The sequence below is a fragment of the Capsicum annuum genome, chromosome 1 (genome assembly GCF_002878395.1).
Source record: "Capsicum annuum cultivar UCD-10X-F1 chromosome 1, UCD10Xv1.1, whole genome shotgun sequence".
NCBI classification, from domain to species: Eukaryota; Viridiplantae; Streptophyta; class Magnoliopsida; order Solanales; family Solanaceae; genus Capsicum; species Capsicum annuum.
In genome coordinates this window covers 44878685-44896813 of record NC_061111.1, presented here as the reverse complement: position 1 = coordinate 44896813, position 18129 = coordinate 44878685, and the positions used below count along the sequence as shown (strand labels likewise).

Below are 18129 nucleotides of genomic sequence, written 5' to 3'. Positions count from 1 at the left end.
ATTTCAACAAATTTTTGGTTGATTGATAGCAGTTGCACCAACCACATGACTTATAACAAGAGTTTGTTTAAAGAATTAAAGCCTACTGAAATATCCAAAGTTAGGATCGGAAATGGTGACCAGTTTCTTGTTGAAGTAAAAGGGTCCTTATTCTTAGGAAGACCTACTTCCCTAATCTTCAACTGATGATACCCAGACCGAAGATCGATCTTGGAGAAGAATTTAGCTGGTCAAAAAAATCATTCATCCTTGGAAGAGGGTACTTATTCTTTACCATCACCTTATTCAATTGCCGGAAATCAATACACATTCGAAAGGAACCATCTTTTTTACGCACGAACAAAACAGGTGCATCCCACAGGGACACATTAGGACGGATAAAACCCTTGTCTAGAAGATTCTTTAACTGTTCCTTGAGCTTCTTCAACTCAGCTGGAGCCATTCTATATAGAGGGATAGAGATAGGACGAGTGTCCGGAACAAGATCAATCCCAAAATCAATCTCCCTATCAAGAGGAACACTAGGAAGATCACCAGGGAAGACTTCAGGAAATTCATTTACCACTAGGACGGAATGTAAGGAAGACTCTCCAAGGTAGAATCTTTAACCCAGACCAAATGATAGAACACCCCTTGGAAATTAATTTCTATGTTCTAAGATAAGATATGAACTTTCCCTTAGGCACTAGGGAACTACCTTTTCATTTAATAACCGGTTCATTAGGGAAATTGAAGATGACCTTACGGGTCCGACAATCTAAAGAAGCATAGCACATATGCAACCAATCCATCCCTAATATGATATCAAAATCAACCATGTCTAACTGTATCAAATCTACCAGAGTTTCTCTATCACCAATAGACACCACACAGCCCATATAGACTCTTCTAGTAACCACAGATTCACCTACCGAGTTAGAAACAAAAAAGGGGTCTGAAATGCACTCAGGACCGAATCCAAAATGCACAACCACAAATGGGGTCATATAAGAAAGGGTGACCCCCGGATCAAGTAAACAGTACACATCAGGGGATGCCTTGGACTCCTGACGGGTAGTGAAGGCATAGAGACGGTTCCGACCAATGCCGGAGCCAGAAGCAAAAGTAGCTCCCTTTGGCGCAGGAGCTGATGCAGCAGCAACAGGAATCTTATTCGCCCCAGAAGCAACCCTAGAAGGACAATCTCTCTGCATGTGACCAATCTAACAACATTTAAAGCACCTGTTCCTCCCTTCTTCACAAAGAGCCAAGGAAACGTCTTTCAAAATAACCCAGAAATCCTTTTTGAGTTGGCTAGCCCAACCCCAATTGCGCTCACCAATTTGAAACACGGTGGAATACAGAACTGCCCCTCTTCCCTACTCCCACTTACATATCAGGCTTCACTCAACGAGTTCCAGGAGGACTTTACGGAAGTAAAGAAATCCAACATTTTGATGAATATAAAGATCTATCTTCCTATATTCCATTGTAAGTACGAAACGCTGGAAGTTTTATGCAGCAAATAGGTTTACAAAATATGTTGCCTTCTTAAAAAAAAAAATGAATACAAAGATCTGAATGGAATTAATTTGAATACCGGGTTATAAATTAAGCCACACTTCACACTCTGCTTCCTTACTACTTAAATCACTAGGGCAAACTCCATCATACATATTTCTAGGCATAAGATATTGATTCGGGAATAGCTAGCTCGAGTTTTCAGAGGAGGAGCACTTGATCACCTTTTGAAGTACGACGTATAGGACTCAAATCCATACCCTACAACTTAGGAAGAGAGATAGAGGTTTATGTAACGACTATAACGTTATCCCGAGTGGGCCTCTTCTTTTTTTTTTTTTTTTGGGGATAACCGTGGTGTCCGGACCCAGGTTATCCCAAGTGAGCCTCTTACTACCCAGCATAAGCTCTTGATAACGAATCGAGAGATTAAAAGAAAGAGGAGGACGAGGGCTTTAAATGACCATTCAAGGCTTAGGTGAGGGGCTTGACTAGTGCTAAAATTCAAAAGTTGGGGGAGAAGTTGATGGTTATGGAGGCTTGAGAGATTAGAGGGGACACACATACCATGCAAACTAGGATAGCTAATTATATAAGTGAAGCAACTTGAGAGGTGGCAGGGATCTTGAAGAGCAACTTTGGTAGACCATGATAGCTAATTGAATAATTGACGAAACTAGAGAGGTGGTAGGGGTCTCGAAGAGCAACTTGGTAGACCATTGAAGGATTAAGTGAGGGGCTTGACTAATAATAAAATTCAAGAGCTGGGGAGAAGTTGATGCTATAGTGGCTAGGGATATTAATGGGGACACAGATAGCAGGTGGACTAGGACAGCTAATTGTACTAGGGAAACAGCTGGACATAAGTAGGGGGTCTCGAAGGCTAATTGTGGAGGACATAGAGGGGATCAGTGATAGAATGGAGAGGTCCAAGAGAAAGTGGAACACAAGAAGGTTGATGAGGTTAGTAGAGAGCAAAAACAAGGAGGAAAAATGGGTAAATAGGGCTAAGTATAAGACTGCGAGAAGAGAAGATAGAGGTTACAGCAGTTAAAATGGCACCAAATGGCACCAAAGGTGGGGAGAAGTTGTACAGGCTTGTCAAGGCAAGAGAGATGAGAGCTTGTGATGTAGAACAAGTGAGGTGCATTAAGACTAGGATGGAAAAGTATTGGAGGAGAAAACCACACATTAAGAAAAAATAGCAAGCACACTTCCATAAACTCTTAAATGTAGTGTGTGTGCGGGGTTAAAACAATCCGAGAGCCATCAAGATTTTAGGTATTATTGGTGTATAAAGTATGGAGGTGGAGTACATAGGTCCCGCTGCACAAGAACAACGGTGATATTCAAAATTGCAACAACTATAAGGTATCAAACTATTAAGCGACACTACGAAAGTTTGGGAGAGGGTACCAGAGATGAGGATGAAGAGAATACTTCTATTTCCGAGAACAAATTCGGATTCATATCGGAGCATCAACTACAAAAGGCATTCATCTTCTCATCTTCTAAGAAGATTGTTGGAGCAGTATAGGAGATCGGAAAAGAGATTTCCATATGATGTTCATTGACTTAGAAAAAGCATACGACAAAGTCCATATAGAGAGGTTTTATGGAGATGCTTGGAGTCTAGAAGCATACGCTTGACATGCATTAGAGCGATTAAGGACATGAATAATGGAACCAAAACCCAAGCAAAAACAGTGGAAGCGGACTCGAAACACTTCTGAAGTACAATAAGATTCATCAGAGATCAACCGTTGGACAATTGTATTTTCCTTGGTGACAATGAATTGACACAACTTATTTAAGGGGAGGAACTACTAAAAAAAGAGAAAAAGTCCCACATTGGTAGTTAATGAGACCGGTGGTCTCTTTACAAGACTTGGACAATCCTCCTCCCTTTGAGTTAGCTTTTGAAGTGAGAGTTAGGTCCAAGACCTAATTTTATATGGTATCAGAGTATGACCCATCTCACCCAATGTTGGGCCCCCAAATTAAAAATTGCCCCACGCACCAGATGTCTAGTCCTAGCATGACGCAGAGGAGTGTTAAAGGAAGAGAAAAAGTCTCAAATTGGTGGTTAATGAGATGGGAGGCCTCGGTATAAGGTTTGGGCGATCTTCTTCACTTGGAGATAGCTTTTGGGGTGTGAGTTAGCCCAAGACCTAATTTTACAGGTACCATGGTATATGCTATTTGCAGATGAAAATATTGATTGACGAGATACATGGCGGAGTTAATGATAAACTGAATTTTCGAGGACAAACCTTAGAGCCGAAAGATTTTAGGTTGAGCAAAATTAAGACAATATATGGAGTGCAAATCCAGTGACGCATCATATGAGGCGTATGTAAAAGTAAGGGTTGATACACAGGTAATCCACAAGAAATACACAAGACAGAAAGCTTTAAGCATCTCAATCCAGGAAAACAAGGAGATTAATGATAATGTCGTACATCCTATTGGAGAGATGAATGAAATGGATGCTCACATCCAGTGCCCTATGTGATCAGAATGTTTCACCGAGTCCTAAAGGTTAAGTTTGAAAGAGTGGTTGCTAGACCCTGAGTTGCTCGGACTCGGGTGCGGATGTCCGACACGGGTACGGATCTAGAGATCGGATCCTTCGCGATCTCAATTTAAAGATTTGAGGATATTGATCTAGGGATGGATATGGGTGCGGGGATTCGGTAAAAAATAATTTAAATATCTAAAAATAGAGTTATAAAACATAAATTATGAGATATTATATGAAAAATTGAGGAAAAAATGTTGTTCAAGAAGAAAATCTTGGAAGGAGATAAAAAGAAAAGCAATAACAGAGAAATTTCTATATACAGGATATTCCATTTTCTTCAATTTCACCTTAGCTTTTGCTTCGATTACTAAATTTCTTAAATCTGTCCGGACTTTTCTAATCGATTTTGGTCAAAGTACCCAAAATCGATTAATAGATCGGGTACGAATCCCACACTCACACCCATGTCGTGTCGACACGGGTGCGGCACCAAAAGTGAAGAGTTCGAGTAACTTAGGTTAGACCAACTATGTTGTATAGGACATAGCATTGGCTAGTCAAGAATTCAGAAATTTTGAAAATGAATGTAGCAGAGATGTGGATGCATACAAATACGTATGGGCACACTAAGAGAGATAAGATTAGGAATAAAAATATACGAGGCACGAAGCGAGGCAGAGATGATCCAAGCCTGTAAAGAGGATAAGCACATATGCCCCCGTGCAGGGGCGCGAGAAGTTAGCAGTGAAAAGTCTAATAAGAGGTAGAGGTAGACCGAGGATAACTGAGGAGAGGTGATTAGACATGACATGACACATCTTCATCTCATTGAGAACATAACCTAGATAGGAAAGCATGAAAGTCAAGGATTAAGATTCCTTATAAAGTTGCATGTTTTACTTGGCTTCTTGCTAAAGAAGTAGTCCTGACTCATGAGAATTTGTTTAAGAGAAAGGTATCACTTGCTCAAGGTGTTTCCTATGTGAAAAAGAAGCTGAGACAGTGAATCACCTATTCTTGCACTGCAACGTCACTGATCAACTATGGAAGATTTTCATCAATCTCAGAGGCATTAATTGGTAATGCCAAGAAATCGATGACACTCTTTTTATCTAGGAGGAAGTTGGAGCTGGAGCAAGGAACAAAGAGAGATGGAGGAATCATGTATATGGTGGACAATTTGGAAAAAAGGGAATGATGAATGTTTTGAGAATAGAAGCAATTCAATACAACAGATTAAGCTAAATTGTATTTTGTTATTTTGCTTTTGGTGTACTAAGGTGTACCGGGGTGATATCGAATCAATCCTAGATGTCCTAGATACCATTTAGGTTCGATTTGTTTTTGGTATACTCTGGATCTAACCTTATTCTTGTAACTATGGTTTTCCAGTGCTACCTAAGTACTGGCATGAATACAAAATGTTATTTGTTTCCAAAAAAAAAAGGATAAGGGTAGAGGGTTAGTAGGTAATTTCTTCCTTTCCTGTGAGGAATATGTTTCTAACTTAGAGCATCTTGTTTTTCCCTCATAAACTTAGCAGTATAAATACTATTATTTTATTCTTCGATTGTATTGCTAATGTTGTTTCTTTTACTTAGGTTATCTTTACTATTTTCGTTGTCAACGCTTCTCTTTTCTATGGTATTTCATCATGCTTTTAGACTTTTACTGAATTTGTCAAACTAGTCTGTAAATGTAAATGCCTTACTTGAGCCGAGGGTTTATTGGAAACAATTCCTCTACCCACACAAGATAGGAATAAGGTCTGTGTCCACCCTACTCTTCCACCCGTCACACTGGGTATGTTGTTGTACAAGATGAAGTAAAATGTAATATTATAACCATATAAGACGGAATAATCCAGAAACAGAAACTTTGTCAATGTAATTTGCAAAATATCATAAAAAACTGTTTAAGAAGTACTTTATACATCAAAAGCAATAAAAAAAGTTTCATCTTGTAACATAAAGACAAAACATTAAGTTGCACTAATTAATTGACTAGAAAGCATAGGAGCTTTGGCAAAAGCCAAATTAAAATGTCAAATATTTGGTGAGATTTCCACACGGCAGGATAATCAGTATGTTTTCACACCATCCCCATAAAAGTAAAACTTTATTAAAACTTTTCGGAAGATTGAGGGGAGTATAGCTTAGCCTTATATAGTACAAGTACCACTAAAATGGTATGCAAAGTGAACAGGATACTAGTTGCAACTGTTGCAAATTCAGCACATGAGCATTTATCCATTTATTAAACAGTAACTTAATCAAGTGCCAACATCAGATATCAGTAAAGACAAGATCAATGAGAAATGGAAAATCAATGAACTCACCAGACCAGAAGACAGGGGTCTAGCCCTACAAAACAGATTGGATTTAGACCCGATTAGAAAAAGATATGTGAATCAATTAACTTGGTCATTCATAAATTGATTAACTGAGGAAAATAAATGGACACCTGTTTCGGAGAGGCACATGAAGACTATTCATAAAAGCCTCCGGAAATCTCTCAAAAAGTTTATGCATAGCATCCAATGATCTTATCTGAATATCAATTTTCAAAAATATTGTTAAGAGGCTGACATGTGGAGTTCATCCACAAATGGTCATACAATAAACCAAGGATTTGAATTGTCCTATTCATTACTGATAAACAAATGGAATTTGGGCACATCCCTCGGCACGCCCAGGACTGTACACATATGAAGCATGGATGAGATAATATAGGGGCCCAACACCGGGAGGGACAAGTATTGGGTTGTCATGGCTCTAATATCATTATTATTAGAAAACAAATTTTCCTCCTAGCCCAATGATGTGGGACTCAACAATTACAAAAGAGAACTATAAACACAATATATAGAAAAAATAACTGCTTGCCTCCCCAAGGCGATCTCGTGCTCCCAGAAGAAAGCCCCAAATAGCCGATATAACTGTGTAAAACAGATGAGTATCGAACAGGTATATCTGCATTAAATAACAGCAATAGTAAGATGGTGATCCAAGAACTATCCAACAAGCACCTTTTGTGCCCGAAATATTTATCTGGTTGATCACCAATTGGCAATCAGCAGTAACTCAATCGTAAGTGCAAAGAAATCACATGACCAACAAGACAGGCCACGCCACAAAAGCTCAATAATCCAGCTCAAACATTCAAAAGCAAGATATGTCAATGAATTAGGTGGAAAGTGATGTAAAAGATAAAACACAAAGAGCATTAGTCCAGTCACTCATCTTTGTTTGACATAGTTTGAGAGGAGGAAGATTAAATTGCGGTAGCATGTTTATCAACTAATTTACTTGCATGTACATCCCCTTCACAAGCATTCCCTGCCACTAGAATGATATATCCAAGAACATAGAATTCATCTGAGGACAAATTCCAATAATCAACTAAAGAAAGTTTAGTTCATCCTATTAGCGCTCAATCCAAATACACCCCACATAACATCACCCAGCATTGGCAGGATGTTATTTCACAAACAAGCATATGTCCAACCTCCCTTTTCTTAACTTTAATAAGTTCACAAGCATTTTTTCACAAAACAGCAAGCAATATCCAAAGAAGCAGAGAGTAAGTAAACAAGATAATCGCACTTCTAGATCATGAAGATTCCACTGCTTGGTGCATAAATACCTATTCTACTGCCTAAGAAAAACATTCAGATACAACTACACGTTATCATACCAAGGAGAAGCACGAAAGGTATCAGATATGCATTTTACACATTATTAGAGATTAAAACTTACAATAAAAACTGGTGCCCATAAGGTCGCAACCGTCAGAAAATTATGGTTATCTGCCAAAAGAGTAACGTGCATTTAATGGAAATTGAGATCCCAACATTATACATCCAAAAACCTTGAACACAACACAGAAATGGTAATAGATGTTCGTATATACATAAATACTGAAATCAACAAAGATTCTGAAAGAATTTCAATTCAATCATAAACTCATGCTACAATAGAGTGACCTACGTTTAGAAACAAAATCATGCCAAGAGTACTCCAGAATTTCCATGTCTACTATCTGTCTTGTTGGCTTCACCAATGGCCTAATCTGCAACAAGAAATTAAAGCTAAAACAATAAATCACCAATAAAAGCTATTGATCAATGTCAATAAAAACTGAAACATACCAGTAGAAAATAGGCAAAAGCAAATTTTGCTCCCAATACAACAAGCCAAAAAACCATATACCTACACCAATGAAACTTGTCAGATGAGATTTCAGCACTGGCTGATTAACTGGATAAATCACCTAAATAGTTATAATCCACCAAACAACATGGAGAATAATAAATAATAAGACCACAACAACATTCTAACAGTATAGAAGCCTTGGATATTTTCTTTTTTTTTTCTTAATTAAAAAAAACACACAATATTCAGACTAACAACCAAGATTGACATCACAAAAGAGTCTACTTGCATAAATGAGAGAGCCGCCTGATCGTAGCAAATGCATAAAAAGGTACAGCATATAATTGTACAAGCAAAAGGTCTCTGAAACCGGATTACAAAAATAAAACCTTCATCCAGGGGATAGGAGGAGAGAACACTGAAGTGATAGAAAGGTCATGCATTAATTCTCATGCAAGGGAGGAAGCAAAAGCCAAACAAATGGTGGAAAACTGTTCCGGCTTGCATATGGTGGACTATATGGAAGGAGGAAAATAAGAGAATATTCAAAGGAAGATCAAGTTCCATCCAGAAGATCAAAGGAAAATGTATTTCTACTTTTTATTTTTGGTGTAAAGAGCAATGTATAGTAGATGAAGTACAAATAGTGGATTTCCTAGGTCTTTTGTAATTAGCTATCTATGTAATCACACTTTTGGAGGTGGCCAGCATGCCCTTAATGCTGCAGAATACATGTTACCAGTTTCAAAAAAAAATCTCACGCAATCACAAAAACAAAAGGAACTAATGGAACACCAAGTTACAGACAAAATTAGCTCATATAACAAAGAACCAAAGGATCCCTTGTCAGATTCATGAAATTCAAGGTCCAAATTAGCTAAAAGTAGGACATTCAGATGATTTTATAGTTCACAATTCTACATAAAAACAGAAATCCAGAAGTGATGGTTCCATTCAGATGGCCACCCTAATTCAGGAACGTAAAGTTTGTCTTTGCTTAAGGTAAAACTACATTCAGCATAAGAAAAATGAAAGTAACCAACACATCATTAGAAAGTACATAAATTTACACAGAAGGCAGCAAAGATTAAAACATTACTTGATGAAGTCGGTAGTTCTCTCATACATGCCCCGACCAACGTAATAGTGTTCCTTCAGACAAAAAGGATAAAAAATATTAATAGAACATCTCAAAGAAAGGTCGCCAAAGAGTGATCATCCTTCAGAAACATCTGATAAAAAATGTGAAACCTGGTGCATCCACTTGATGAAACGGATCACAGGCCAACTGTCACATCGATTTGTCAAATGATGACAAGCTGGAATCCGCAGCAGAAAGCTGACAAAAAATTGAGCTCCAGCATAGATTGCAAGAACAACAACATAAATTCTGAGGAGAGTTGAGCTGGAATTTTGGTTGCTATTGTCTTCAAGCACCTTCCTGTGAGAGAACATGAAAAAACATTATTCCACAATATGAAAGGGTGGGCTGCCACGCAAAGAAGAAAAGAGCAAAATAGGAGAAGAAGAATCAAAGTTAGAAACCTTGTGAAGCCCATAAAGAAAAAGAAACTACATACACGTAAAGGAGACAGATGAACACAGAAGCTATGCTGAACCAAACCATACGAAGAAAAATCCGACTGACAGCTACACGTCTTGATGTAGAGTATGCACCATACATCATGATAACATCCAGAACACCTGCAGAAGATAAATGATTCAGCTACAGTTAGAGTCCAATACTATTAAATACGGAGCACCTTTGCAGAAAAGAGCAGCCAGAGAAACATACTCTCAAGAAATTTCATTCCAAAATACGTAGGTCCAAGACTCAAAACTTCCCTCAGTGTCTTAACATTGAATCGCTCATTATTAAAAGCAAGGATGGTCATCCCCTGTGGATATGGAAAAAGAGCAGCAAACTGAGTAGGGCTGGAAACAGGCTCTGAAGATAACTTCTTGAAAGCAAGGAAATGACAAGAAACAAACATCTCATATCAAGCAATCAAACTGAAGTAGAGCAAACTTAAGTTCCTTGCTCTCATAAACAAAGCAAACGAGTAAGATAACTGCTCACAACATGACAAAGAACCCGTTTGGAATTGTTGTTAGAAAACTGCTTATTTAAGAAGCACTTTTATAAAATAGCTTTTCCGAAAAGTGCTTTTGAAAAAAAAAAATTGTGTTTGGTAGATTCATTTGTGTTTTTGATAAAAAAATGGTGTTTGGATAATCTTTTTTAAGAAGTACTTTTGAGAAACGAATGACGAAAAAGGACATATATCAATAGACTTTTACTATTAAAATCATTTTATAGAGAAAATTTATTTTAAATATCTATTATAATACTTTTAATTAAAAAATTTATTTCTATTTAATTAAAAAGTATGAACTATAAAATTTTCAATCAATATTTATATACATAGATAGATACGTTAAAAAAAAATTAAATAATGACATAATATTATTATAATAATTTAAATATTACTCGAAAACATCAAACAAAGTGAATTTAAAATTATTTCATAAATTAAATCATTAAAATATAAAAAATTCACTACAAAAATAAGTAGTCTTTCATGCATCATAAAAATTCTCATTGATTTCATTCTTAATTTTATCACGTAATATCTCCACATTAGTAGAAGATTTATCTTATATTTCTGAAGGTATACCAGAAGCTCATCTCCTTCTTTAATTTATGTGATAATGTCTTTGTTAGCATAATAGTTAAGTCTTTATCAGTGGTAGAGAGTTGTCGTATATAGCCATAATAGTTGTACTAAGATGAACTTGAGTGTCGAATCTAAAAGATGGCATCGAGCGTAGGAGAGCAAATTTTTTTTTACTGTGTCAAAATCAACTAAATCTAAGCAACCACCACATACATATACGTACCCTACATGGTAACAAATATTCAAAATCAGATTCTATCTGTTATTTGGTACCCCTATGGATACATCTTTACTGTGCCAAAATTTACTAAAAATAAGCAAATATGTACACTACATGGTAACAAACATATCACTTTTCATGAATTATTCATTTAAAAAGATTAAATATTTGAGAATCAATATTTACAAATGCTACCAAAATACCATTTAATCTTGCAATGTGATTCGTCTATCATTTATTGTCATTAATAATAGAAAACAAAGAATTATATATTCTTCGATCATCACCATTAATGATATTTTTTATTTTAATTAAAGAAATATTTATATATGTGTGGGTGGGTGGGTGTAATTGATAGGGATATTTTTTGATATGACAACAAATATTTTCTGCTTTTTTTGTAAAGCAAAAATTTTTTGTTTCTTCCCAAAAGCAGAAAAACTGTTTCTGCTTCTGCATCCTTTTAAAAGCACTTTTGCAGGTTTACCAAACACCATATTTTTTTTAAAATGTGCTTTTTTTAAGGAAAAAAACAATCCCAAACACGCACAAAAAGATGTAAAAGAAAAAAGCAAATGAAGAAGTTGATAAAATGCATTGTTAATCCTCAAGCATATAAAGGATGGGATGAAGTAACCTGAAAAATCACAAGAAACAGCAGATTAAGAGAAAAGTGGAAATATCAATACCCAGTGGCAAGTAGCAGACCTGAAAAAACATGAAAAGAAACATCCAAAGGCGATGAAAACTGTGATAAAGATGGAGAAAAGTCCGATGCTCAACAAAAGAAGTTTTTCCCCTGCGCTTGCCACCTCCAGATTTAAGAATGTTCTGTAACAGGTAGAAAAAGGTCATCACAAGCTAAAAAATTTCAAAACTAGAAAATTATAAAGCAGAAATTAGAAAGATACAAGAAAACTATGTTTTGAACTATATTAATATCAAAAAAATGTTTCACACCTGAAACTAGAAATACGCATGTAAATTAGTAATGAACACATGCTTTACACCTACCAGCAGGTATAATCTGGACCAGATTGATACTAAATTATCCCTGGCCACCTAGATCTAAGACCAATTAATTTTAAGTGCCCATAAAAGCAAATACCCCACTTTGAAGATTATGGTTAAAGATAGTAGACATGAAAGCAAAAATATTGCCCTTCAAGGGGCTACAAGAACAAACATCAAACATATGGAATGATCCTCTTAAAAAAAGGGATTATATTCAAATCCCTATAGAGGTAAAAAGACTAGGGTGATTACATCGCAGCTTGCCAACCCCTGGCAGCAAAGTTACCCGGTGTGTTGGCTTTTTTTTGTGTGTAAGAGATGATCTGTGGAGCATTATCTCCAGTAACTTCCTTTCAATAAATACGAATTACATTTTTTTACGGTAGAAAGGATACAACAATTGTAAATAGTGATCGGAAGCTCCTTATTTTCATGTAATGACCATGCAAATGATACAAGTATTTTTTTTTTTAACAGGTAAACAGTTTCATTAATCTCATGACCAAATCGGCCATATACCAAAAAGTATAGAACCTACAACACGACATGGTTCTCTAAAAAAGACACCCAATTCTCAATACAACCCGGCAATACATGGGTGCACCAAGAATAAATAAGGGACCAAAGGCTACTCCTCAACTGTCCAGAAGTCATTTCTACCCCTTCAAAAGCGCTCCTATTTCTCTCTCCCCAAACGATCCACATAAAAGCTAAAGGGACAACATTCCAAGGTCTGCACTTTCTCCTGCTTCTTCCAGTTTTCCAGCAAGACAATGAATCCTTAATAGATCTAGGCATCACCCAAGACATACCAAACCAGCTAAACATATCCCACCACAGTCTCGTAGTTAAGTTGCAATGTAATAGAAGATGATCAACATCCTCACCCGTCTCATGGCATAAGAAACACCAGCTAATGCATATGAACTTTCTTTCCCTAAGGTTTTCTGTCGTCAAAATCACCCCTTTAGCAACTAAAACCATGAGAAAAAGCACACCTTCCTCGGCACCTTAGGAATCCAAATCGACTTTACGAGGAAAACCTCCACCTCCCTCACCAAAAGCTTCTCACAAAAGGACTTGACAGAAAAAATCCAATAACTCCCCAACTTCCATTTCAGAGTATCGGGTCTATCAACTGGCTCCTGGTGAAGTAGATCTAGTAACCTTGGAAACTCATTAACCTCCAGGTCTTACCCTGAACGAGATGTTAACCTCAAAATCAGCCCATTCCTTCATGATATTCCGTTAACCTCAAAATCAGCACATTCCTTCATGATATTCCTCCACACTCCACAATCAAATACCATAGTGATATCATTAGTTCTCCCCCCGCCCTCCAACAGTCCGTGTTTTTCTAGTATCACACCTCTCCATAAAGAATGAACCTCTATCTCAAATCTCCACAACCATTTCCTCAGCAAAGCTCTATTAAATACCCTCATATCTTTGACTCCCAAGCCTCCCCAATTTTTAGGAGTAGTCACTTCCTCCCATCAAACCAACGAAGTTCTCTTGCCCCGTCTGCCAAATCCCAAAGAAAGTTTTTATGGAGCCTTTCCAATGATCCAAGTATACCCATAGTGATATCTAATTTAAACAGATATCATTGCTTAACATGCATTTGCTACCAAAAGCAAGTCTCAAACCTTTGATCTGGGTGTTGGCTTCAAAAAGAAAGAAGAATTTGTCCGCCATGGCCAGCTAAGCTTGAAGCAATGACGGGACCTGCAGAAGAGTGAAAGGGGCGATGAGAAATTGAAGCAATGGAAATCCTACACCCTTGGAAATAAAGCTTACCAGAAATACTCATTAAAATCATCATAGTTTCTCCAAGCAGAATGAGGTGCTCGACCATTCTCATTGTTTCCAGCCTCCTGTAAGCTAACAAATCAATAAGCATCCAAAGGGCATGGATTTTGCAAGCATTATTTCAGCCCTTCCGCACTCCCAACACGCACAGTTACAGCAGAAAAAAAGAAGGGAAATAAGGCTAAGATCATGAATATTGAAGGTTAATAATTAGCTGGTTCTAGTTGTTAATCTACAGGAAAGAAGATTTAAGTAACATCAATAATTTCGTAGTAATATGAAGCTCACAAACATGACATGTCAGCACTATACATCTGTTATTCAAGGGGGTGCTGTAATGATTAGATTCTTCAACTTATGGATGGGAAAGAGTAAAAAGAAACTGAACTTGGTGAAAGATCAAATCTGAAGATATATATAATGCTCCAACAGCATCTTCTAATAACGGGAAAAAAAAGGAAAAAAGAAACTGGTGGGAATGAAAGGGACTGCTAGAGCTTCTTGTAGTAAAGGTAGGTAATAGTTTTAACCAATTCACAAAGATGGTTAAAATAAGTAGGGATGAAAAAATTTCACAGCGAGTCACAAATATCAGGAAAAGATATTTGACAAGTGTAATCTGACAGAACACATAGTACCACAGATCAACGAGGTAAGCGGTAACTGTAATCCGACTGAACACATAGCACCACAAATCGACCATTAGCATGTTAACAAAAATTTCACAAAAGCAAGATGTCCAAAAGAAACTGAGAGGCCTTTATATATATACTGACAATAATATCACAGCATATTATAATAGTAATTATCAAAATCAAAAATAGGTTTACACCTACAACTATAGAGATGTATGCAGATACATAATTAGGAATATTTTTTACATGTATGGTCTGTGTCAAAGATCTTTAGAGACAGAAAACTAGGCTACAAAAGGGGAAGAAAGAAAAGGCATACCGCAGCAATGGCAGTATAAACAGGAGATATAACTTGATCTAAAGAAAACTAGGCTACAAAAGGGGAAGAAAGAAAAGGCATACCGCAGCAATGGCAGTATAAACAGGAGATATAACTTGATCAAGAAATGACACGCCATTATCAGACATGCAGCTCTTAGCTGGCTGTGCAGCCTGTTGTCGAAGTAATTCCTCCAGCTCCCTTCCCATCTGTCATAAAATTGATAGTTCCAACCAAAGCAAAAGTAAGAAAATAGAACTTGGGATGACTTAATTACAATAGTAGCTTCTCTTTTTTCACCTTTTCCCATTCATTTTAAAATTGTATAGCTCACCCTCTTAGCCGACAGTCCGACATACCCTCACACCAAAGAGAACAACCTCGAGACAAGGGGAAATTACACTTAAGAAACAAACTTAGAATACATTGACAGGCCAAGCTGAGTGTACTTCAATTATCACCAAGAAGAAAGCACAGGAGAGCAGATCATAAAATCGAAAGACTGTTCTCTTTGGTATTTAAAAGTACACGAGTGAATAAATTAGCAGCAGAACTTCCCAATAGTCAAGAGATAAAACGCACACCAAATTAACCTACGTGATGAAATATGTAGCACAAGCATTCTGGAATGAATCGGATGTTAGCGGCTTCACCCCATATTAAGAAATACAAAGAAATGAATAACAACTTCTTCTCCTTGCTAACTACATCCAAACTGCAAAAACAGAAGCATAGTATCAGAAACTCAGAGCACAAACCCAACAGTGTTAATGATGGTTATTGACTATGATAAGACGAAAGGATTTTTGCAAGTAGAAAATTCAAGCAGTTCTCACTGCATTAAGACGAAATGACTTTACAGTGCAAGCTCAAAACACATTTGACAGAAACCTTACTTGCTCCACACAGGTGGGATGCCCAAATAGTTGCACCACTTGATATAGTTATCAAGGGACTTCAAGAAGACCTTCTGAACAGCAGCCTCATCCAATATCTAGATGTTAAAAATACACAAATTCAGACTTTGAAATAATTAATGAAGGTAATCGATAATGTACCGCCTCTCACGAAACAGAACTGCTGAAATATTATTTCAATTAACAAGCCTGGAGAATCCCCCACGCCACCCAAACAAAAGAAGAATGTTGCTATTTCTACCCTCGTTTGCTAAATAGACAAAAATAATTGACAAGATTCTACACATGGCCAGTTCCACATAATATAACATCACCAATTGCCAATATTATCTTGGATAAAAATTTAAACAGGTTATTCGAAAGAGGGATAGTTTTAAGTAGCTTGGGTCTATGATCCAAGGGACTGAAGAGATTGACGAGCATGTCACACACCGTATTGGGGCAGGGTGGATGAAATGGAGACTTGCCTCTGGAATTTTATGTGATAAGAAGGTGCATCCTAAGCTAAAAGGCTAGTTATATAGAGTGGCAGTCCGACCGGTCATGCTATACAGAGCGGAGTGTTGGCCAGTCAAGAACTCTCACATTCAAGAAAGAGGTGAAAATAAGAATGTTGTGTTGGATGTGTGAACTTATCAGGGGAGATAGGGTTAGAAATGAGACTATTGGGAGAAGGTGAGAGTGGCTTCGATGGAAGACAAGATGCGGGAAGTGAGGTTGAGATGGTTTGGGTATGTGATAAGGAGTGGTGGGGATGCCCCAGTTCGGAGGTGTGAGAGGTTGGCTATGGATGGTTTCAAGCGAGACCAGTTCGGAGGTGTGAGAGGTTGGCTATGGATGGTTTCAAGCGAGGTAGAGGTAGGTCGAAGAAGTATTAGAGGGAGGTGATTAAACATGGCATAGAGCAATTACAGTTTATTAAGGATGTGACCCTAGATAGGAAGGTGGGGAGGACACGGATCAGGGTAAAGGGCTAAGTTCATTGGAGTGAGTCTTAGCTAGTAGATAGAGTTGCTTTGTTGTAGCCATGCTAGTAGTCGTAGTGCTATGCGCGTATCTTGGAGTTTCTTGTTCGTGGGGTTTAGGTGCTTTCAATTAGATATTGTATAGTACTACTTTGTGGGTGTTTTGTTTCTGTTTTTCCTTATGAGTGTGTTATTTCCCAAGTTGCTCGAACTCTCCAAAAAAGTTGTCGCACCGTGTTGGATCCTTCAAAATACACTACTATTGGAGGATCCAACACGCACCCGTCGGCATGTTCGAAGAGTCCTGCAACATAGGTTATTTCATCTTGTTTTATGTTTTATTACACCTGTGTCTATCAAAAACAGTCTCTCTACTTCATCTGAGGTAGTGGTATGGACTGTGTACACTTTACTCTCCCAAACCCCACTTTGTGGGAATACACTAGTATGTGGTCGTTGTTGTTGTATCATGGTTTGTTAAAGTGCCAAAATTTGGTAACAGCAGCTGAACCAAGACAGTGAAACTACCACGTCTCACAGAATCTATTGTCCAGTTCTGTAAATAAGACAAAAGTGCATGAACAGGGTATGCACGGACAAGAAGGCTTAAACTGAAGGAAAGCAAATTAATGAAACAAAATCAACCAATCTCATCTGGATCATCGAGGAAACAACTTCAAGAGATAAATAACTTGCACTTTGTAGACGTTATCTAGGAAAACCAAAAATGCATAGATGTCCCATCTATGACATGCAAAAAGTAGACGATACAATGTTCTCGAACTACAGTACACAACACTAAATCACAGCCTACACGGCACCTTTATGAAAGAACATACCGTTTAATTACAACCAAAGCTATGATTTCTCACAGCTATAACACATTGACCAAATACAACGATAAAAGACTCTCAAATAAGCTAAAAGAAGCATAAGCAACATAGGATAGGATATAAGCTCCTATTTCTAGAAGCGCATTACATCTATCCATTTAGACAAATGATTTCTTCAAAGAATGGAGAATAAACTGATTACTTATATAAGGTTCTACAACAAAAGAAAGCAAAAACACTACTTTAAATTCAAATATAGCATATACTTAAATGTATAAGACGATATAAAACCGACCGGTTCAGGTTCTTCAGGAATACGGAGCCGGGTCTGCTCATTTGCGAGGAGGTGGACAATATGTTCTCGCTGATTGGAAACATTGCCTTGCTGCCAAATCAGCAGAAATGTGATCACCAAAACCATAATATAAATTGATGAAAATGAACCAAGCAACCAACGGAAATTACGGGAAAAAATAAAAAACATGAAACAAAAGAAAACAAAGATTAACATGTTTTTTAGAAATTGAAAGAAAACAAAGAGAAAGAAGAAGCAAGCAA

General features: G+C 37.2%; 1 protein-coding gene across 2 annotated transcripts in view; it reads right to left on the bottom strand.

The window, feature by feature from the left end:
- The window catches only part of LOC107874024 (callose synthase 9), a 52056-nt gene that overhangs the window by 17771 nt on the left and 16156 nt on the right, over positions 1-18129 (bottom strand). Inside the window, exons 8-24 of one of the 2 annotated variants that reach the window (XM_047396453.1) lie at positions 17867-17956; positions 15753-15850; positions 15454-15571; positions 14940-15065; positions 13891-13967; positions 13740-13818; positions 11785-11907; positions 9974-10076; positions 9759-9882; positions 9430-9619; positions 9278-9330; positions 8175-8235; positions 8014-8095; positions 7783-7832; positions 6910-6996; positions 6488-6573; positions 6363-6387 (exon numbers count right to left, since the gene is read on the bottom strand). In XM_047396453.1, the coding sequence (XP_047252409.1) occupies positions 6363-6387; positions 6488-6573; positions 6910-6996; positions 7783-7832; positions 8014-8095; positions 8175-8235; positions 9278-9330; positions 9430-9619; positions 9759-9882; positions 9974-10076; positions 11785-11907; positions 13740-13818; positions 13891-13967; positions 14940-15065; positions 15454-15571; positions 15753-15850; positions 17867-17956 (1572 nt within the window). Of the gene's footprint in view, positions 1-6362; positions 6388-6487; positions 6574-6909; positions 6997-7782; positions 7833-8013; positions 8096-8174; positions 8236-9277; positions 9331-9429; positions 9620-9758; positions 9883-9973; positions 10077-11784; positions 11908-13739; positions 13819-13890; positions 13968-14939; positions 15066-15156; positions 15376-15453; positions 15572-15752; positions 15851-17866; positions 17957-18129 lie in introns of those variants that run through there. The other variant, XM_047396457.1, reaches the window with a different exon arrangement.